Source organism: Musca autumnalis, unplaced genomic scaffold (assembly GCF_047663935.1).
Source record: "Musca autumnalis isolate F117 unplaced genomic scaffold, ASM4766393v1 scaffold_3, whole genome shotgun sequence".
Taxonomy (NCBI): Eukaryota; Metazoa; Arthropoda; class Insecta; order Diptera; family Muscidae; genus Musca; species Musca autumnalis.
The window spans coordinates 137325368-137349000 of NW_027411866.1; the positions used below are offsets into that span (position 1 = coordinate 137325368).

General features: G+C 37.6%; 1 protein-coding gene across 1 annotated transcript; it reads left to right on the forward strand.

The window, feature by feature from the left end:
- Window positions 1-9345: 9345 nt before the first annotated feature.
- On the forward strand, window positions 9346-18339 carry LOC141397800 (uncharacterized). The gene is made up of 2 exons (XM_073974536.1): window positions 9346-9793; window positions 16535-18339. Exon 2 carries the CDS (start codon window positions 16536-16538, stop codon window positions 17709-17711), a length of 1176 nt encoding a protein of 391 aa, XP_073830637.1. The 5' UTR covers window positions 9346-9793; window position 16535; the 3' UTR covers window positions 17712-18339.
- The last annotated feature ends 5294 nt before the right edge of the window (window positions 18340-23633 follow it).

Below are 23633 nucleotides of genomic sequence, written 5' to 3' on the forward strand. Positions count from 1 at the left end.
TCTGGCCTTTTCATTGATACAAATTGGGATGCTGTATGTGTTCAAATACCTCATATATTGAAAAAAAATTAAAAAACAAGGTTTTTGCTAACAAAGAGCAGTATGAATTTGGAATTGAATTAGACGATGGTGTCATGGGTCTAGCTTCCTATGGTTTTCACGATGATTCAGAAAGCTCTTATGATAAACTTCCGAAGCCCAGGAAGACATTACATGCTGAAGATCCTACATGGTTTGCAGACAAAAACAAAAAACCCCAAACGAAGAATAAATACCAAATTTCAGCCATTTCTGATGAATATTGAGGCCACACATTCAAAATACCGGAAATCGGGAGGTACCGTTCTATGGGGCTATATGAAGGCGTCAATACCAAACATCCTAGAAGTAATAGAAACTTCTATACCAAATCACTAAGATCTATCTTTAAAAAGACGGACAGACGGTCATGGTTATACCGACTTAGAATTTTACTCTGATCAAGAATATATATATCGATATGTTACAAACTGAATGACAAATTTAATTATACCCTCCATCTTATGGTGGAGGGTATAAAAATCTTCAGAAATTTTGGTGTCGATATATAATTTTAACATACCGCCAAATAACTGATGACTTGAGGCATGCCGACTGTGTTCACCTTCTTAAAATGTATCTTATATACCTGATGAAACTATAGCTATCGATATGTTGCCTTCTAATCTAAACACTTGCTTTCCAATAAGACCAAAGCTTCGTTACGCATAACATCTGGCATTTCCATTGATTTGTAGCATATTTAAGAAAGTGGGGGGTGGTCGGGTCTTATTGCTAAAATATGTAGCAGGATTGGGGAAACGGAATCGTTCGTAAGTTTTATAAATGTATATAGCGCATTTAAAAAATAGGGCACAGGTGTAACCCGCTCCTCCGAAATTCAACAAAATATATAGCCTACTTCCACCATGGGACATCCCTGTGCATAATCTGAAAATTACATGGAATAAGTACTTAGGGTCGGAGATTCAACAACAGTTGCTGTTTAGGTGAGGGAGGGGAAATCCATAGGTTTCTTCGATAGTTCAATGATAGCTCAGGTTACCGAATGATGAGCAGTGGAGGGAGAAAAGAATCAAAGAAATAAAAACACAAGCAGTATCAATTTAAATATAATAATATGCTGGAAGTTTATTTGTGACTCTTTTCATACAACAAAATAGATTACCTTTTGTAATCGGTGGTAGTGGCGACAGAGGCCTTTTGGTAATAACGCGTAGACGTTATTCTTCAACAAATGACTAATGACAAGTGAACGCAGAGGTTCTAAGTGATCGCAGAGGATCCCATGTCATATACTAATACAATTACAATTATTCCAGTGAGATTAAGAGTGTAACAAAGTGAGCAAACCGTCAACAACCGATGCCCAGCGGCGATCCGCACACTACGGTATCCGCAGAGGGAATTGTAGAGGAGATGCCAGTGCGCCAATCAGCATCCGTGATTGATCGAGCAGGGGAAATTGAGGGACAAAGTATCTAACTTATACAGTTGCCTCGCAAATTAATTTTCTGACCGATATTTTCATAACTTTAGCAAAAAAGCGTTTTTTAAAAATATACGGCGAGCCCCCTCCCCCTTCCAAATTAAAAAAAAAACCCTATTTTCACTCCGGTTGTTCCATGTATATTCTCTGAAATTCCCAAAAAAATCGGTTCAGCCGTTTTTGAGTCTATGCGGAACATACAAACATACACACATTGTCTTTTATATATAAGATTTCACCCAAAAGTTTTGGTCCATTAAACCCGCTAATAATTATCTCATCACCGTGTTAAATTGCAAGCTTATTCTTTGTCTTAAACTCAAATCATTTTTAAAATTTCGCTCCGATCGGAATATTACTGCGATCTACAGGACAGCTACAAAGTCGAGTAAAAATTGTGGCTTTGGTCCATTTCACACCATACGATCATAACCAACATCTAATGGGATCACTTCTGGTCGGAACCCGACCTCTCCACAAAATGTCGTGACGATCGGTCCAAAATTGAGGCCTGGAGTTTTATTACAATTGTTAATGGATGGACGGACACACATAGCTAAATCGCTTTATCTCGTCAAGATATGAAAAAAATTGCAAGGGGAGGGGGTCTACGACGAATATTTCGCGATGTTACACGAATATTGGACAAAACAAACTTATAATACCCTTTCCACATTGTTTTGTAAAGCATAAATGTTTTATTTTAAAAACGTCCGTAAAAGTAGGAAAAGGTCGTAAGTCCCTACAAAAATACAAAACTGTACAAGGAAAAGGTCGTAAGTCCAAAGACATCCAATTATCTCCCAAACGCGACGGAATTTTATCAAACAAAGTACAGGTATTGAAGCGGAATAAATAAACAAAGAATACTGCCTTTACCACCATTATAAAATCTTTAATAGAGAAAGCGCTAGAATGTTTTTTCTTCCTCCTGAAAAATTTGTTGGGAGGGACTTACGACCTTTTCCGACGGAGCAGACGATATATAGACAATATTTTGATTTATTCAATAAGCTCACAAAAAATATGAAGTCTAAGCACCAAATTTCAGTCATTTCGGGTGGATGCACTGTGCAACATTTTTAAGGTGATCTTGTGCAAACAATTCGAACGGAAGATTTTTTTAAAGTACATACCCAAACGACAAGAAACCCTAGTTGGGTTTTCTTGTGTCAGATCCAGCTCGGATTTTATGGCCCCATCTAAACATGGTTAAATATTGAGTTTTTAAAGAAATTCGGGGCTATATCTCTGAAACCAATGCGAATGTTCTTCTGACCTCTGAAGCAAATTTGTAGAAAAGGACAAGAATAAAATATTTGGAAAAATAATGAACTCCAAAAACTACATCTATTGCCTCAAATTTCAAAATATATGCATAAATTCCACAATTTTTATACATTTCGCAACGTATCTCCAAAACCGTTAATTTTTTCTGAATATTTTCTTTCGGAAAAATATTCCCTGGAGTGTAATACACAACTCTTCAGAACATGTCATTGTTGTAAAATGCCTCTATGCCATTGTTTTCATTATATTTTTCAACGACGATTTAATAAAAATGTCAATAATGTGGTGAAATCCGAAATGCAAGAACAAACTGTTGGTGTGGACTGCGTTTGAAATACGTGTTGTAAAAGATATGATGCAAAATACGGCTGAAACAACATGAAGTAAGCATTTTAGAGTTTCAGAATGTTCTAAAGAATTGTTGAGAACATTATTTGGAAGATTTTTGCAAAAGGTTACTTGGTTCAACTGCCAATAGTTTAGCCGATACTGACCCGAATTTCAACAATTATGTAAAATGTTCTATATTTTATAGATTTTGATGCCCTAGATGGAGTTTTTCTTATGTGATTTTTTCAAGAGATAAGTTCTACTAGTTTAGGACTACAATATTGCTAAAGACTGCAAGGCCAAATTCCTATTCGTTTCTAAGATAAAGGCCTGATAAATGCAAAAAAGTGTAGATTTAGCCCGGTTTAGATGAGGCCATAAAATCCGAACTGGATCTGACAGGACAAAACCCTTCTAGGGTTTTTGTAGTCTAAATATGTACTTTCAAAAAATGCATACTAGAAGTTGTTTGCATTTTCAGTGTTGCATAGTGATATTGAGGCCACAACATTCAAAGTACCGAAAATTAGGAGGCATGGTTCTATGGGGGGCTATAGGAAGACGAGGACCTATACCGACAGATTTCTGGTGGAACGTTATAAGCCCCAAACGAAGACTTAATACCAATTTACAGCCATTTCAGTGTGATAATCAGACTAAAACCTCTAAAATACCGAAAATCGGGAGGTACCGGCATATGGGGGCTATATGAAGGCGTTGACCTATGCAAACAAATTTCAAGGAGAACGTATTATACCCCCAACGAAGACTAAATACCAAATTTCAGCAATTTCTGTGTAATAATGACGCTAAAATCGTCAAGATATCGATAATCGGGAGGTACCATTCAAGCGGCCTATATCAAAACGTGGCCTACACCCACAATTCTCTGTTGGAATATTTTATACCTCTGCCGAAGACTAACCACCAAATTTGAGTAATTTCGGTTGGTCATTGTGCCTAAAACTTTCAAAATACAGAAAATAGGGAGGTACGGTTCTATGGAGGCTATATCAAAACGTGGACCGATCTTCGATCAACAGCAATTTACGTCCACGAACGTGTTGACTATTCCCATTGGTGTTGCGACTGATGCCTTTGGGAGTTCGTTAGATGAGGATCCTGCTCTAGCTAGATCGTCCGCTTTTTCGTTTCTACAAGTCCCTTATTGTCTGGATTCCAATTAGAGTTACTTGACAGACACCCCAGTTTAGCAATTTCTTCTTTAAAATATTTCACTATCTTTGATGTGAAAGAGTGTAATTTTAGTGCAAGGAGTACCGCTTGACTGTCGACAATACTTTCTATTGATTTTGGAGTGTGTAGTTACAAGAGTATAATACAAGCTTACTTTATGGCCAGTATCTCCGCCTGAAAAACGCTACAGTCCTCAGGTATCTTTGTGGATGTGTATATGTTTGCTTTATCTGAGAAGACACCAGAGCCGACGCCACATTTCATCTTGGAGCCGTCTGTGTATACCTTGATATCATGACCTGCCAGTGGTGATCCATAATTTCATTCTTTCCTGCTTGGAAATTTGACTGCAAAAGGCTGTAACAAAATGGAGCTCGAGGTCTGGGGGAGGAAAATTAATTTTGGGGGTGAAAGCCCTTGATGAGTATATACAGAACCCCAAAGGGCAGATTAGCCGTAAGTCGAACTTTTGAGTTATGGCGTGATGAATTTTTCACTGAAGTCCCTATAAGCCATCAGAAATTAGCATAATATCTTTGTTCGCTGTTGTTTTGGCTTATTTTTGATATGACATGTCATGTCCATGTCCTTTTCGTCCTTTATTTCAAGAAACGCAATTAAAGTACCACAATATGACATTTTTCTGCTTCGACATGTTCTGCAAAAATGTCGTTCAGAAAATTTTACGTACGGCTCTCATTGACAACTAATCGATATTGTCGCGTTTTCATAGTCCTTTTAGACGTTTACACTGTTTTTTCAAAAAAAAAAAAGCCGAAACAACAGCGATCGAAGATACATATAACGCTAATTTCTGACGTCTTATGGGATCTCCAGTGAAAAATTCATCGCGCCATAACTCAAAAGTTCGACTCACGGCGGATCTGTCCTTTAGGGCTCTGTATATACTCATCAAATTTCGGTTCACAGTGTAATCAGCAGTAGTTGCTATTGCTTTCGGTAGTTTGTGGAGCATGCACGCATGTTCGTAGGCTCCATCTCTCCACATTCCAAGAGCTTGCAGCCTCGCCGCATGACGTGTTGCAATTGCTTTGAAGTGTATATCTATTGGCAGAATGTGGATCATTATATTGAAGGCTTCAGCTGGACAAGTGTAGTATGCAACTATTGCTTTGTGAGTACGATGTTTCATGTTACGTTTCCATGACAGTTTTGAATCTAGGATGACGCCTAGGTACTTGGCGTGATCTGATAGGGGTATTTCTTGACATCTTAGTCGCAGTAGATTGGGGGATTGCATATTTGGTCTTTGAAGTGAATAGCACAATCTCAGTTTTTCCTGGGTTCACTCCTTCCACTTGTGGCCCGAGGGGAGATAGTCAGCAGGCTAGCAACTCTTTGGAAGTTGGCAAATTGAAGCTGATGAGGAAAGACGAAATAGTTCACCTGATCAAAGAGGCGGTATACACTCCACGTCAGTAGAATAGAACACCTATCCCCTTTATCTCCAAATGAATGAATCTGCGTTTTTAATCTTGTGGGGATTTAAAATCTATGATGTTCCGTATCAAACGCAGACAAAATTATGTTTCTAGCTCTTCGCGAAATGATTTTCTGATCAATTTTCCGATAATACTATGAAAAATAGGCATTTATTTTTGGTCATCAGGATAGAACAGTCACTTAATTTTCTTGCTTGCTAGTTGTTTTTAAAACAACATACCAAAACTTAAACCTCAATTTCATTGACTGTGTTTTCCCGCGAAAACGGGGCTATTACATTTGCGAGTTCAGTTAAGAAAACTACTAATTCGTAAAATTCGGTATGGTCGCGGACACCGAAAAAGGAACACATATAAAATTCAAAGTCCAAAGGGTGTGTTCAATTTGAAAAATGTGCTAAAATTTTCCTCAGTGTATTAAAATAACGGTTGCTTTCATATCAGATTATTTTCCTCTAAATCTGGAGCATATTTCCAAAACTTTAAACGGCAGACTTGTTCGCGGAAAAACCATTTTATTGAACAAAACATCATGGTTTTTATAAGAAATTTTGACGTTTTTCATAATTATTTTGAAAATGTTCCAATTCCGAAGCACTCGATTGTATCAGTGGAGGTTGTCTGTGTCATATTCTACCTTATTGTGAACAAATATGACATAACTGCGCAACTCCTATTGATATTCCGAGATGTTTCAAATATCTCTCAATTTAAACACTTTAACGCTGTTATTTCTGTGTCCGCGGAATAATTTATAGGTTTTATTTGATGACTTGCTTTATCGACTGAAAGAAAATTCGGCGTTAATGTCTCAAAAATTCGCGAAAATAAAGTGACTGTTCTATCCTGATGACCAAAAAATAAATTTTTCATAGTATTATCGGAAAATTTATCAGAAAATCATTTCGCGAAGAGCTAGAAACATAATTTTATCTGCGTTTGATACGAAACATCATAGACTTTAAATCCCCACAAGATTAAAAACGCAGATTCATTCATTTGGGGATAAATAAGCTAACATTAACAAAAATTTAGGTGTTCTATTCTACTGACGTGGAGTGTATATCAAGGAATTTGCTAGCAAACTCGAGACGTAGCGCATACTCGAGGTCTTTGGTAAATAAAACGGTACCTTAAAGTGCAGAGATGGTAAGCCTTTCACAGGGAGGAGAAAGAGGATGGCACTCTCACAGTAAGTTTTAAAATTGGTAGGAAAGGGATCAAAGGGGACGACTATGCCCACCAAAACGGCCCACGATGCCCGCTTACTGGATGACCTATGATTGAGGTCATCCAGACAAATCTCCATTGGAGTGAAACTGCAAGGCCAGGGGACCTATTCTGTAACTTTTTAACAACTTTACTCATTGTTTATTTTATAACAATTTCATTTGTTTGTTTTATTGTTGTTACAAAAACAAAAGAAATTTAAACAATATCGATAGTTTGTAGTCAAAGATATTTAATTTCTATATGGGATTCGATAGTAAACATATTAAAACTAAGGAAACCAAAAAATGAGGTCAAAATATCATAAGGTGTGGGCGTGGTGTGCCCCTAAAGACGAACATTTTCCCCAGTTTTGGGAAATACGTAAGTTTTTCAAATTTCTCGAGAAAGACGTAGCCATTTCTCGGTAACTATAACAGATATTTTGTTCATCGTTATTTTGTAAGGTAGGAAGGATTTTGGCCTTTAAAAATCGTTTTAGTAAATTACCGTAGCGTTTACACAATATGAGCTATTTTATTTTTCCTCAGGTACTAAATTTTAGTGAAATTCCAAATTTAGTGGACTAGAACTTTTGTGGAACAACATGGAACAAAGTTCTATTCTCACAGAAAGATGCCCGGTAGTCTTTTCTTTCAGCCCATATATACTTTTGTACCCGTCCCGCTCCGTCCGTTTAACACTTTTTTCAATTTATTGAAATTACATGTGTGTTTTTCTATACTGTTTCCATATGAATTACACCTTTTTGACACAAATTAATTTTTTTGAGTATATGAGTTTTTATACGAGTTGTATAAGTTTTATGAAAACCCTAGGGGTATTTTTTAATTTTTGAAAAAATTTAAATTCTTTTGTAATTTTTTTTTAAAACAGTGTTTTATGGTAGCAAATTTCGAAGTTTCAAATTTCATGAGTAGACCCTATTACATTTTGAAAACTAAATTTACAAAAAAAGTAGGAATACAGATGATTGTCACTTCTACCTTGTATAAATATGCCTTGAGCTAAACCATTTAGATTTTTGATCCAACACTAAGACAAAAATTGTAGCCAGGGCAATAATAAACAAGTAAAAAAGCGTTAAGTTCGGCCGGGCCGAACTTTTCATACCCTCCACCATAAAATATTCTGAACTAAAATGGAATAATTAGTTTTCATTCCTGTCCACAACTTTAAGTGGTTACGTTAAAATGTCAGATAATGTACATAAAATGCTTCATTCGGGAGGCCCTTTTTATGGTGCCTATATCTAACTGTTGACAATTTTTGGTGGGCCAGAAATTGGGAGGTACTCTTATATAGGGGTTATAATAAAACATGGGCCTATGTTGACAGTTTTTGATGGGGGCCTTTAATGTCAAATAACTCCTAATTCGGTTAAAAAATTTAGCTAGAATCCTCAAAATATCGAAAATCGGTACATAACGTGGGAACTTCAAATGTTATTAACAGCTAGTTCGGAGGTATCTGGGCTATACGAAAATATGAACTTAAATGAACAATTTTTGCTGCAGAATTTTTGTTGACTTTTAAATTTCAAATTTCAGAAAGTTCCTCCAAAAAATAAAGCTAAGGTACGGAAAATCGGGAGGTTTGTTTTGGGGCTATACCAAAACATGGACCTACGTTGGTTAAACATTTTAAGTAAAATCCTCAAAGTACCGAAAATCGGGAAGTATCGTTATATTGGGGCTATGTTGACAATTTTTGATGGAGAGGTGTTGTGACCACTAAGAACTTCAAATGTCAAATTACTGCTAGCTCGGTTTAATATTGTAGCTAAAATCATCAAATTACTGAAAATCGGCGTTTCTTGACAATTTGTGGTGGAGAGGTGTGGTGACCACTAGGAATTTCAAATGTCAAATGTTCAAATTACAGACAATTCGGTTAAAACTTGTAGGTAAAATTCTCAAAATACCGAAAATCTGGAGGTACCGTTATATGGGGCTATACCAAAACGTGGACCTATGTCCACAACTTTTGTTGTAAAAGTTTATTTACACTTAAGAACCCTAAACGTCATTTTGTAGCTAAATCGGTCTAAAAATGTAGCTAAAAACGTCAAAATACCGTAAATCGAGGGGCACCGTTATATGGGGCCTATACCAAAACGTGGACCTATGTCCGCAAGTTCTGTTATATAAGTTTATTGACATTTAAGAACCCTAAATATCAAATTAAAGCCACATCGGTCTGGAAATGTAGCTAAAAACATCAATGTTTAATTAAACAATTAAACTTTTTTTCTATACTTTGGTTTATTTTATTTTTATAAACCCTTGCATCCGTTAGAATTTTTATTACTACTTTGAAGTACAACTTTGTGCTTACAGCACAAAGCAGTACTGTCAAACTTCTAACGAGTAACTAATACATTGAGCGCCACTTTACAACACCTACGCTTTCGTTGTTGACACTTGTTAATTCGTTCTTGAATTTCGCCAAAGCAACAGCTTTTACAAAGGTAAATATTATCTACGATAATATTATAACTCAAATTTCTCAATAAAACCAAACCATACTTTGAATTATTTACTGCCAAAAAATTTGTGTTTTTATTTCTTCTTTTTTTTCATATTTATTTGCTACGCAAACATTTGGTCCTGAGCGAACCGGATAAACAATTGTTTACGACAATTATAAAGGTTTTTCTCTTCTTCTATTTCCATAGAAGCAAGCCAATCACAACACATCCATCACCTCATTAATTCACCCTCATTTCCCTCATAATAATCATTAAAAAATCAAGGTACGTATCTCTATTTAAGAGTGCATTCGCGAGTGTTTCAATTTGTTTACTTTTTTCGAAAAAATAATTGCAAACAAAAGACATAACCTACGGTCGTCTTACAATACGCGGCTTGTTGTTGTTGTTTTCATTCTCCCGTCAAACCTACTCGTCGCATGCAAAGTGATATTCCTTAAGAGATATTGCAAAACAAATAAAAATAAAACAAGTGAGAACAGTGAAAAAGTGCCTAATTATCGTTTCAGTGGTTATTAATATTTTTTATCCACATACAAAAAGCCTACATAGTGTTTTACAACAAAAAATAAAGGCTAAAGAATAAAAAGAAATTAGAAAAATACAAAAACAAAATATACAGGCACTCAGTGAACCACATAACCACATTGACTGCATTAGTCAGTACTGTTGTTGTTGTTAATGTTGGATGGTCTTCTCACTGTTCCCACATCAAACCTTTGTATGCACACGAATAGGGTTACCCAAGTGGCGTGATAAATTTTTGTAATAATTTTTTGTCGAAAATAAATTAAATTTTTTTTTTGGAAAATATTTTCGGGTATTTTTACGAATACGTACGCGGATAAAAAATTGTTGGAAATTCGGGGCGTACTGTACAGTCGGTCCTCGATAAATACGAATATATATTATATTATTTTTTATTACGTAAATTATAATTTATATATTTCGAATTTTGATTTTTTATTGAATTTTAAAATTTTGGGAAAAAATTTAATACAGTTAACATTTTGTGGTCGTGTGCATCTTACAGTCCGTGCACACTACATTGTTGAATTAGTGTTTTTTGGTGAATTTTTTGAATTTTCTCAAAATAATTTCGGTTTTTTGAAAAAGTTTTGAATTTTTGGAAATTTTTTGGTATTTTCAATTAGTGATTGTATGTTCCGCATACACTGAGAGAAAATTATTGCTTTTTCACACACTGAAAAAAGTGAATTTTTGATTTTTTTCTACTTTTCTCTCAAATTGGTGTAGTTTTCGCTACATTTTAAAGAAAAGTTTCTTCCACTTCATATTTACCGTGCAGTTTATTGGTTTTTTGCTGCTTAATAAATATTTTGTTGGTTTTTGAATAGAGTTTTTTCCAATTCTTCTTTCTTTGAGATACAAATCACATTGATTTTTGGGTTTTAATCTTTATTTCAAGTTTATTTTTTCGCAAGCTTGTCTCAGTAACAGTTTTTTGGGTCAATTATCGAATTTTCAACAAATTTTCGTTGGAAATTTATTGCATACTTGTGGTCTAGTCTTTGATTTGGTTTTAAAAGTCAATTAACCCATCAAAATGCCTTTGAGTTCTCTTCAATCCTTTATCAGAGCTACTGATTCTCTGGTACAGTTCGTTATAAACTTTGAAACTCTTCCAGATGAAGAGCTTGACACGTATTCCTTGGAAATTCATGGGGATGAAGCTAAGGTACTTTGGAATAAGGTTAAAGATCTCTTTGACAACTGCCTAGATGAGATTCAGTCAAGTGACCAGCCTTCGGCTAATGAACTCACGTCCCTTAATAGCAAGTATGATGTTGCATTTAAGTCCTATGTTAGGATATTATCCGCTGTAAATAGGAAAATAGACAAATTTCGTCCTTCAACGAAGAATCAAACTCCAGCTAGGATATCTAATCAAGCAAGCACTCCACGTGCAGCACAGCCTCTAGAAGAAGACATTGCTTCTGGTCTGAACGTTTCACGCCAAAGTGGTATATTTGGTGAAGGTTCTTTTGTTTCCAACGCTGAGAGTTGTCTACACAGTATTAATCTTCCGCCATGTGACATCGATGTCTTTAATGGTGACATTCTTACTTGGCCAACATTCAGGGATTTCTTTTCAGCTATTTATATTGATAATTCTCGCCTGAGTGATATTGAAAAATTGTGTCATCTGCTCAAGAAAACGAGTGGCGATGCACGAGATATTGTGTCAAAATTCCCTCTCACTCATAGAAGTTTTAGTTTAGCTTGGAAATCTTTAAAAGAAACCTATGATAATGTTCGCATTCTGGTTAACAACCAACTCAAGGTTCTTTTTGATCTTCCAGTTCTTGACAATGAAACGAGCGCTGGTTTGAAAGGTCTACAACGAGGTATAAATGGGTGCATTTCTGCCATGGCAATTTACGAAGTTGCTACTGAAAATTGGGACCCAATATTAGTTTTTCTTTGTCTGCAACGGCTTCCCAAAATTACAGTTACGCTGTGGGAACAAAGCATAAAAGATAAATCTGCGTTGTCTTCATGGAAAGATTTGGATCTCTTTCTAACGGAAAGAATTCAAACTCTTACTTGTCTTAGGGATATAAAAGGAATCGATTCCAACAAACGATCAGAGCAGAAGAAAGTTAGGACCCATTTTACGAATGCGGCCCCATCGAAATCTTCACAATCCTCTGTTGAAAAGTGTTGTATACTGTGTCCCAGGCAATTCCATCATTTAAGATTATGTCCAGAATTTAGAAAGCGCTCTTCGGCCGACCGTTTCTCACTAGCAAAACGACACAAGCTTTGCATTAATTGTCTTTCTCGAGGTCATGACGTTAGGAATTGTACTAGCTCCCACAGTTGTTCAAGGTGCAACAAACGTCATCATACTTTACTCCATCATGATACGGTACAAAATAACAGTTCTAATAATAGAACGACGACGTCGCAACCCCCATTGCAATCAGAATTTGTTCCAACCAATTCCCAATCCAATCAAACTAACCCAAATATCGCTACAACGTCATCAGGTCAGATTTCGAGCTCCAATAGGCAAGTATTCCATACTTCGCAAAACAGGACAGTTCTATTGGGCACAGCTATGGTGAACCTTGTTCACCGGGGTATTACGTATCCAGCTCGGGCTCTAATAGATCCTGCTTCTGAAGCATCATTTATAACTGAAAGGTTACAACAGCGTCTTGGTATAGCCACATCCTCCACTCAAGCTACAATATCAGGAGTAAATCAGGCTGTTTCGATAATGTCACGAAAGTCATGTTCCTTATGTGTAGGTTCCCCTGTAGATACTACGATCTTTATGGAAATGACAGCCTTAGTAGTTCCCACTATCTCAGGCAATCTTCCGTCCTTCTCCATTAGCAAAGAACTTGCATCTAGAATGCCAAATTTACGTTTGGCAGATAGAAATCTATTTGACTGTCGTCCAGTAGACATGTTAATAGGAGCAGATCTGTATCCGAAAATACTTCTTCAGGGGATACAGTCTAATATACTAGGGTCTTTAGTCGCACAGAAAACCGTTTTCGGCTGGATTATTACAGGCCCAGTCCCCAACAATAACATTTCTTCTTCTAGTAACGTCACTACCTTTTCAACAAATGTGAAATATTCCCACGAAGAGAAGCTCAACGAGACTCTACTTCGTTTCTGGGAACTAGAAGAAGTCCCAAAGCGCAAATTATTGTCTCCTTCAGACCAATTTTGTGAGGATAACTTCAAACGAACCACTCATAGGGATTCTAATGGAAGATACGTCGTGTCACTTCCCATTAAACATGAATTCATAGGCCAACTAGATCTCGGACACTCTAGGACGAATTGTCTACGACAATTTCTTCGTAATGAGGCATCACTCCTTAGAAAACCAGAAGTTAAGGAAATTTACGATGGAGTGGTTCGTGAATATTTAGAGTTAGATCATATGAGGCCAGTTTCGACAACGTCGACAAACTCTTCGGTTTGTTATCTGCCTCATCACCCCGTTATCAACCCCGATAAACAAACAACCAAATTAAGGGTGGTTTTTAACGCATCTAACAAAACATCTAATGGGAAAAGCCTCAACGACATTCTTCACGTCGGTCCGACTTTACAACTGGACTTGGTCCTCCTCATAATTCGATGGAGATTATATAAATATGTTTTTAATTGTGACATTACCCAAATGTATCGCCAGATACGGGTAGACCCAGCTCATACCTCTCTTCAAAGGATTCTGTTTCGGGATTCTCCCAATAATCCTATACAGGACTATGAGTTACAAACTGTAACTTTTGGAGTTAACTGTGCCCCTTACTTAGCCATTCGGACTTTGTTACAGTTAGCTCAAGATACTGAAGCCGATTTTCCGCTGGCGGCACACATATTACGTAAGTGCATGTACGTTGACGATGTCCTGACGGGATATCATTATTTGGAGACTGCGCAAAGGTCTAGGGACCAACTTATTAATGCATTAGATTCCGCCAAATTTGAGTTGAGAAAATGGACATCTAACGATCGCTCCATCCTAGACCCCCTTCCCGTTGAACATTTGATAGACTCTAAGCTTCTTAACTTCGTGGAAGCTAGTAGCTCTAAGCCTCTGGGTATTAGATGGAATGCTCAGTTGGATATGTTCTATTTTAATGTCAAGCCCCTTGCCATCAAAGATAATTATACCAAAAGGGAAGTTTTGTCTGCAATTGCTAAGTTGTTCGATCCCATAGGTTGGTTGAGCCCCGTAATTGTAGTAGCCAAGATTATAATGCAGCGTATTTGGTTAGATAAGATTGATTGGGACGATTCGCTTCCGTCTACGACGGCACATGAATGGCATAGCTTCGTAGAAACTTATCAGGGCGTTAATTCGATTCAAATACCTCGTTGGGTTAAATATGTGCCTGATTGTGTAGCCGAACTTCATATATTTTCTGATGCCTCGGAAAAGGCATACGCGGGGGTGGTGTACATCCGTATCATTGCCTTTAATGGTGAAATTTTTACATTTTTGCTTTCTAGCAAAACAAAAGTAGCACCGATCAAATCCATTTCTCTCCCTCGACTAGAATTATGTGGTGCAGTTTTAGCTTCAGAACTGTATAAATCGATTGTAGCTGAAATTGATATATCTTTTCAAAAAGTTTACTGTTGGACCGATTCCACGATCGTCCTTTCCTGGTTAAAGAAAACCCCTTCGACATGGTCCACTTTTGTTGCAAATAGGGTATGTAGGATACATGAAAACGTGGGTCAAAGTAATTGGTTTCACGTACGATCTGAAGACAATCCTGCTGACTTAGGCAGCCGAGGACTTTCACCGTCAGAGTTGTCATTGTCAGAAATTTGGTGGCATGGACCACAATGGCTTCGTCAAGATTCTTCGCAGTGGGATATTCAGTCTACTCCTGTTCCTGATACGAACATTGAAATGCGCCCAGTAAGGTGCCATGTTTCTTTCTTTTCGGAACATAAGGATATACTGGATGATTTTTCAGATCTAGATAGGGCGCTACGCGCTGTTGCAATGGTTTACCGTTTTTTCCATAAAACTCATCCTTTGCATAAAGGTCGACATACTTTCGATGGAAAACATCCTACGGCCATGGAAATTAAAAATGCAAGATTACGTCTTGCTATAGTAGCTCAGAAAGTTCATTTTCCGGATGAGTATGATTGTTTACTAAATAAAAGGCCATTGAATTCCAAAAGCTCTCTGCTCCCTCTTAATCCTATGTTAGATGATATGGGAGTTATGCGGCTCAATGGACGATTAGCCCAATGCCCAACATTGCCTCTCGCAGAGAAACATCCTATTATATTACCCTACAATTGCAGATTTTCTCTTCTGTTGGTAGAATACTTCCACCGTATTTCCTTTCACGGAGGAATTCAATTAGTTTTACGTATGTTACGCATGCAATATTGGATACCTAGAGCAACATCGTTGATTCGTAAGGTTACAAGAAAATGCAAACCTTGCATTTTAGAAAAGAAAAGGTCATGTTCTCAAATTATGGCATCTCTACCTCCGGAGAGAACTGTCATTACCAGACCATTTGCCACTACAGGTATAGATTTTGCTGGTCCTTTCGATCTAAAGTCGTTTACAGGTCGTTGTTGTAGAATTACTAAGGGCTACGTATGTGTATTTGTGTGCTTTTCTACGAAAGCACTACATCTAGAAGCCACCTCAGATTTGTCAACGACAACATTTTTAGAGGCATTTCAAAGGTTTATTTCACGCCGTGGTTGCCCAAAAACAATATTCTCAGACAATGGTACCAATTTCGTTGGTGCGTCTAGAGAATTAGAGCGTGACTTCAAGGCTGTACTTCATGAAGGTCGTGATAGGGTGTGTTCACAATATAGTTATCAGGAGCTTTCATGGAAATTCATCCCAGCTGGAGCACCACATATGGGTGGGCTCTGGGAAGCTGCGGTTAAGAGTTTTAAGTTGCACTTTAGAAGACACGCTAGCAACCTAAAATATACTTTCGAAGAGTTATCAACGATACTCTCTCGAATTGAAGCGTGCTTGAATTCTCGGCCTTTGTGCCCAATGAATGATAGTCCCGAAAATGCTGTAGCGCTAACACCGGGTCATTTTCTAATAGGGTCTCCAATTCTTGCTCCTGTAGAACCATTAATTGACGAAGCTCCGTTGCATATCGTGAATCGGTATCGTAAGATAAAAGCGCTTACTCAGCAATTCTGCCAACGGTGGAAAGAAGAGTACCTGCAGAGTCTGCAAAAGCGTTACAAATGGCAGCATCCGCAGCGCGATATACAAACGGATGATATCGTAGTCATTCGTCATGAACAATTGCCTCCCACATCGTGGAAGTTAGGTCGCGTAATTAACGTTTATCCCGGTAGCGACGGTCACGTTCGAGTCGCCGATGTACGAACCGAAAACGGAATTGTAAGACGACCAGTAGTCAAATTGGTCATTTTGACCAATTAAAAGAAAAAATTGTTTAACTCTCTTAACTTCGCGGCCTCTCTATCTTTTCACAGAATGGAAAACATTAGCAAGATGGCCGCCACTCTTCCCGATTATGAGGGTCTCACCCCCATGTCTGACGAGGAGAGAGAAGTCGACGTCCCAATGGCCCCATCTCAGGAGGTTTTGTCTGACCCCACCGTAGAGATGGCCTCAACAGAACCAGGTCCTACCACTGAGGCTATGGAAGCTGACACTCCCATTCAGGAGATTTCGCCAGCGCCCCTATCGCAAAAATTGAAAGAGCCGATCCAGGCCGGGAGCACCGAATCCGTTCCTCCCACAGAGGAGATCGTGGGTTCTGGTGTAATACCTGTTGGTGAACATCCAGGGGCAGCACAGGGTACAAAACCAAGAAACTCTGGCTCAAGTGGCGGTTTAAAGTCAACAGGATGTCCTCTCTGCCATAAGGCGCATCCATTAAGGAGGTGCAGAAGATTCCGAGGCATGTCCTTGGAGAAAAAGGTCCGGACGTTGGTCTCTCGGCACATCTGCTCCAACTGCCTTTGCGCATCCCACTCCTTTCGAGAGTGCACCAGTGAGCAGAAGTGTCGAGAATGCAACGAGAAGCACCACACTCTTCTGCACCCCCGCTCATCTCGTGAGGAATCAAAGAAGATTCAACAGACGCGTCCATCTTCTAGTCTGTCCGTCTCTACGCGTCCACAATCACTACCTAGTCCGTCCGTTGTAAGGTTCGACCCCGTGCGCACCTTCAGCATTCAGCCCATGGTAACACTGGGGCCCACCTTAGTGTTCAACTTGGTGTTGGATGGCCGGCGTTGCCCGGTACGAGCCCTTTTGGACCCTTGTGCGGGTAACAGTCGCATATGTTGCTCTCTGGTGGAGTCAATGCGACTCTCTGTGATCCTCGTGGAGCAGGACCAGTATTGTCCAATTACCGTGGAGTCGTTTTACAGTCGGAGTGAGAGACTGTTAGTGTCTGCAAGGGTCTCCGACTTGCAACACATAATAACTCCGTCAGCAACAGCTTCAGAGGCAATCAAGGACCACTACGGTGGTATGATGTTAGCTGACCCCCAATTTTTCAGGGCTGGTCGCATTGGCATGGTTCTTGGGCCAGATGTGTCCCCCCGAATAATGAAGGCGCAAACTTATTCGAGTCCGGGTTTCCCATGGGCACAGCTCACCATTTTTGGTTGGGTTGTATCCGGCACATGTCCCATGTGACCCCTATATTGATGGCAGCGATACGGTGTCCCGCGACCTGCGTGCTCAAGCTCGCTTAAGTATGTAGTTTTTGAAGCAATATTCTAATTGCGTTGGCTCTACGAGCACTTATTTTTCGAAAAAAAAAAAAATGAATTAGAAAATATACAATGAATTGAAGATTTTAATAACCATAATTGTTATTTGTATTATTATTATACACTGTATATAATTCTATTTAGTTGCAACACAGCTAGATGTTGCAATGCTGGCGGCAATGTTTAATTAAACAATTAAACTTTTTTTCTATACTTTGGTTTATTTTATTTTTATAAACCCTTGCATCCGTTAGAATTTTTATTACTACTTTGAAGTACAACTTTGTGCTTACAGCACAAAGCAGTACTGTCAAACTTCTAACGAGTAACTAATACATTGAGCGCCACTTTACAACACCTACGCTTTCGTTGTTGACACTTGTTAATTCGTTCTTGAATTTCGCCAAAGCAACAGCTTTTACAAAGGTAAATATTATCTACGATAATATTATAACTCAAATTTCTCAATAAAACCAAACCATACTTTGAATTATTTACTGCCAAAAAATTTGTGTTTTTATTTCTTCTTTTTTTTCATATTTATTTGCTACGCAAACAATCAAAATACCGTAAATCGGGGGGTACCGTTATATGGGGGCTATACCAAAACATGGACCGATATAGCCCATCATCGAACTTGACCTGCCTGCAAACAAAAGACGCATTTTCCCAAAATTTCAGAGAATTTTGGTGGAGAGGTGTGGTGACCACTAAGAACTTCAAATGTTAAATTTTCAAATTACACCTAATTCGGTTAAAATTTGTAGGTAAAAATCTCAAAATACCGAAAATCGGGAGGTACCGTTATATGGAGATATACCAAAACATGTACCTATGTTCATTATTTTTTTTCGAATATAAGTTTTTTGGTCGCTAAGAACCCAAATTATAGCAAATTCGGTCTAGAAATGTGACTTAAAACGTCAAAATACCTGAAATCGGGGGATAAAGTTATATGGGGGCTATTCCAAAACATGGACCTATGTCCACTAGTTTTGTTATATAAGTTTAATGACACTTAAGAACCCCAAATGTCAATTTATAGCTAAATCGGTCTGAAAATGTAGTTAAAAACGTCAAAATACCGTAAATCGGGGGTACCGTTATATGGGAGCTATACCAAAACGTGGACCTATGTCCTCAAGTTTTCTTATATAAGTTTATTGGCACTTAAGAACCCTAAATGTCAAATTATAGCTAAATCGGTCTGAAAATGTAGCTAAAAACGTCAAAATACCGTAAATCGGGGGTACCGTTATATGGGAGCTATACCAAAACGTGGACCTATGTCCACAAGTTTTCTTATATAAGTTTATTGGCACTTAAGAACCCTAAATGTCAAATTATAACTACATCGGTCTGAAAATGTAGCTAAAAACGTCAAAATACCGTAAATCGGGGGTACGGTTATATGGGGGCTATACCAAAACGTGGACCTATGTCCATAAGGTTTCTTATATAAGTTTATTGGCACTTAAGAACCCTAAATGTCAAATTATAGCTAAATCGGTCTGAAAATGTAGCTAAAAACGTCAAAATACCGTAAATCGGGGGTACCGTTATATGGGGGCTATACCAAAACGTGGACCTATATAGCCCATCATTGAACTTGACCTGCCTGCAAACAAAAGACGCATTTCCCCAAAATTTCAGCGTCCTATTTCCATTTTTGTGGATGCTAGAGTGATTACCACAGACGGACGGACATGCACAGATCGACTCAGAATTTTACCCTGATCAAGAATATATATACTTTATAGGGTCGCAAATAAGTATTTCAATGCGTTACAAACGGAAAAACAAACTTAATATACCCTCCATACTATGGTGGAGGGTATAAAAACTCTCTGGTACATAGCAAAAGCAATGGAATGCTCCTTCAGGCAGTTTGGTTTTGAGACTGTGCAAATTTTTCGGAAAATGTCGATAAACGACACTGTGCTACAAAAGTTTACCAGAAAAATATTCAGCGTTCTGATGCAAAAATTCTATAGTGTTGGGGTCCATGGACAAAGAAAATACCGTTGGTTCCTTTGGGTTACTTCGGTTTTTTATAACGGTAATTGCAGTGAAACAACTAGAATTACAATTTCGTGCAATTTTTCATTCTTTAGAAATAGTTTTCAGAGGACTTTCTTCTTTAAATAAATATAGATTGTATTAGGGATGGCGATCCCGAAAACCTGGGTTTATTCGGGATTTCTCAAATCTCGAGTCCCGGGATTGACTTCTTCGAAGCCCTGGGATTTGTCAAGTTACTTTTATGGTTTTTCTTTCATACACGGAACAATAAACCTTACCGAAATTTATTGTTAATTTAATTTAATAGTTTTAGTAAATTGTAACATACAAATTATAAGAATTCCTAAATTTTTCTGAAAAGGAAGATTTCAAAGAGAAGGTAGAATCCATCAGAAAATCATGGAGCGAAATAAAAGCAATAGCAAATGGAAGATGTTTGTAGAGGAAACTATGCTCCTCAAGGAGTTAAGCGAGAAAAAAAGAATTAGTTCCAAAGAACGTTTCTTCGAGGAAGCTTTTGAAGAGTATTAAGAAATTTTGTTTTCCAGAGTAAGTTTTAAAATCAATTTAAGAGAGATTAACTGTGATCTGCTCTTCAAGCATTAAGTAGAAATGGTCCGATACATCCACGAGTTGTGGACATTGAAAATAGCAGGCAGAAGCGGAAACCCATTATATGACGTAAGCTTTTTGATGGAAAGTCGTTTGTTCCACTTACTTATGTATGCCTGGAAGACACATTCCGCTCGCAAATTTTTGCACGAGGTAAGAGTTTTGATAGATGAAGATGCCAATAAATTATGATTTCGCGACTGAAATTGGCCATAATTTTTGGTGGGAAAAATACCCAAATTTAATTTTTGGTGCATATTCTAATTTCTGGTGGTCAAGTTACGAAAACGATATTTTAAAGCCAACTCTTGACCTCTCCCTTGATGCAAATTACATAAATGATATTGGAACTTCTGTCCAATATACAGGTGGATTCCATTATGGTTTTGGTTTGTTTGTAAAGAGCGATATTTACCTACCATGCTAGAAAACGTCGCAATAATGGTATAGAATTCTACAAAACATTGTAGAGAATTTTCTAGTTTTTAAATTGATGAAAACAACAATGATGAAGTTTTGTAGCCAGTACGGTCCGTCTCTCCATTATAAAATGAGGAAAATAACACCTTACATTTCCAGTAATAACGGTGTATGTATGTAGGTATTCAGTAAGTTCTGTTGCCATCTCCAATTTCATTGCGTTAAGAACCTAGCTGTGTTTGTCATTGTTTTCCTTTTTACTTCGTTTTCATGGGGTGTAGCTGTTTCCTGAAATATCTTATTAAAATTTTCGCAAATTTGAATATTTAAACTGGGAACCAATTTCTTAAGAATCACTAAAGGCATAGGTCAAAAGCTTCTTTTAATCAGCAATTTATCTTAAAACTCTAACAACGTTCATAGAATGGCACCTGTGCGTTTCGAAGGTGTGCACATGAATTCATTTGTGTATATACATATGTATGTGTGTATATACATATGTATCTGTGTACATTTATATATACCCAGCAAAATATTCGATGCCACAGATACAATTCATGCATGGATGCCTTTGGCATAGAAACTTCATCAACCTTTTGACAGGATCTTTGGCAATCTGGTAAAAAAATTAAGTTTGTTTTGCATTTATCAAACATATTTGAAATTCTGGCGATTACTTTTGGAGTCGATGAAAAAATTTATCCTTTATGACTTTACTTGAACTAATTCAAAAAAACCAGTAAAGCCATGTCATCGCTTAGAACCTCTTTCATAAAATGTTGCTGGGTAAGTACGTACACACCTTTGTATGCGATGCAGGTGCATACTTCCGTGTAAACCAAAATGCATTCGCAAAGTTGTAGCTAATTAAAAACGTGACTTGTCGTGGTAACAGGTTTCATTGCGAATATTTTTCCGCACAAGATGTTCACAGAAAAGCATTTTGAACAAATTTCACCGGAGCATAACCTCCTGCTACCTCGTACGAGTTGAGTTGTTGGCCAAACGAAGTGTATGAATAGCGCTTAATTGTATTCACAGCTTTAATAGTCATTTAGTGAAGCCGCCGCCAGTCACAGATGTACAGATTGAACATTCAAAATGAGAAAGAGAGCTTATGTGGATTTTTGTTGCTATTGTTTATTAATTAAATAAATCCTTACAATCTCTGTTTTGTGTTTAGCTACATGTTTATGTATTGTTGTTATTAGGATATTGTTCTTAGGTTTGTTCTTTTTTTTATACCCTCCACCATAGTATGGAGGGTATATTAAGTTTGTTTTTCCGTTTGTAACGCATTGAAATACTCATTTGCGACCCTATAAAGTATATATATTCTTGATCAGGGTAAAATTCTAAGTCGATCTGAGCACGTCCGTCCGTCCGTCCGTCCGTCTGTGGTAATCACTCTAGCATCCACCAAAATGGAGATAGGACGCTGAAATTTTGGGAAAATGCGTCTTTTGTTTGCAGGCAGGTCAAGTTCGATGACGGGCTATATCGGTCCACGTTTTGGTATAGCCCCCATATAACGGTACCCCCCGATTTACGGTATTTTGACGTTTTTAGCTAAATTTTCAGACCGATTTGGCTATAATTTGACATTTAGGGTTCTTTAGTGTCAATAAACATATATAACAAAACTGGTGGACATAGGTCCACGTTTTGGTATAGCCCCCATATAACGGTACCCCCCGATTTGCGGTATTTTGACGTTTTTAGCTACATTTTTAGACCGATTTAGCTATAATTTAACATTTAGGGTTCTTAGGTATCAATAAACATATATAACAAAAGTTGTGGACATAGGTCCACGTTTTGGTATAGCCCCCATATAGCGTTACCCCCCGATTTGCGGTATTTTGACGTTTTTAGCTACATTATCAGACCGATGTAGCTATAATTTGACATTTAGGGTTCTTAAGTGTTAATAAGCTTATATATTAGAAGGTGTGGACATAGGTCCACGTTTTGGTATAGCCCCCATATAACGGTACCCCCCGATTTGCGGTATTTTGACGTTTTTAGCTACATTTTCAGACCGATATAGCTATTATTTGACCTTTAAGGTTCTTAAGTGTAACTAAACTTATATAACAAAAGTTGTGGACCTAGGTCCACGTTTTGGTATAGCCCCATATAACGGTACCCCCCGATTTTCGGTATTTTGACGTTTTTAGCTACATTTTTAGACCGATTTAGCTATAATTTGACATTTAGGGTTCTTAAGTATCAATAAACTTATATAACAAAAGTTGTGGACATAGGTCCACGTTTTGGTATAGCCCCCATATAACGGTACACCCCGATATACGGTATTTTGACGTTTTTAGCTACATTATCAGACCGATGTAGCTATAATTTGACATTTAGGGTTCTTAAGTGTTAATAAACTTATATATTAGAAGTTGTGGACATAGGTCCATGTTTTGGTATAGCCGCCATATAACGGTACCCCCGATTTGCGGTATTTTGACGTTTTTAGATACATTTTCAGACCGATGTAGCTATAATTTGACATTTAGGGTTCTTAAATGTCAATAAACTTATATAACAAAAGTTGTGGACATAGGTCCACGTTTTGGTATAGCCCCCATATAAGGGTACCCCCCGATTTACGGCATTTTGACGGTTTTAGCTACATTTTCAGACCGATTTGGCTACTATTTGACATTTAGGGTTCTTAAGTGTCAATAAACATATATAACAAAACTTGTGGACATAGGTCCACGTTTTGGTATAGCCCCCATATAACGGTACCCCCCGATTTGCGGTATTTTGACGTTTTTAG

Coding starts and splice junctions, on each gene's coding strand:
- LOC141397800 (XM_073974536.1), top strand. CDS start 16,536: ATGGAAAACATTAGCAAGATGGCCGCCACTCTTCCCGATTATGAGGGT.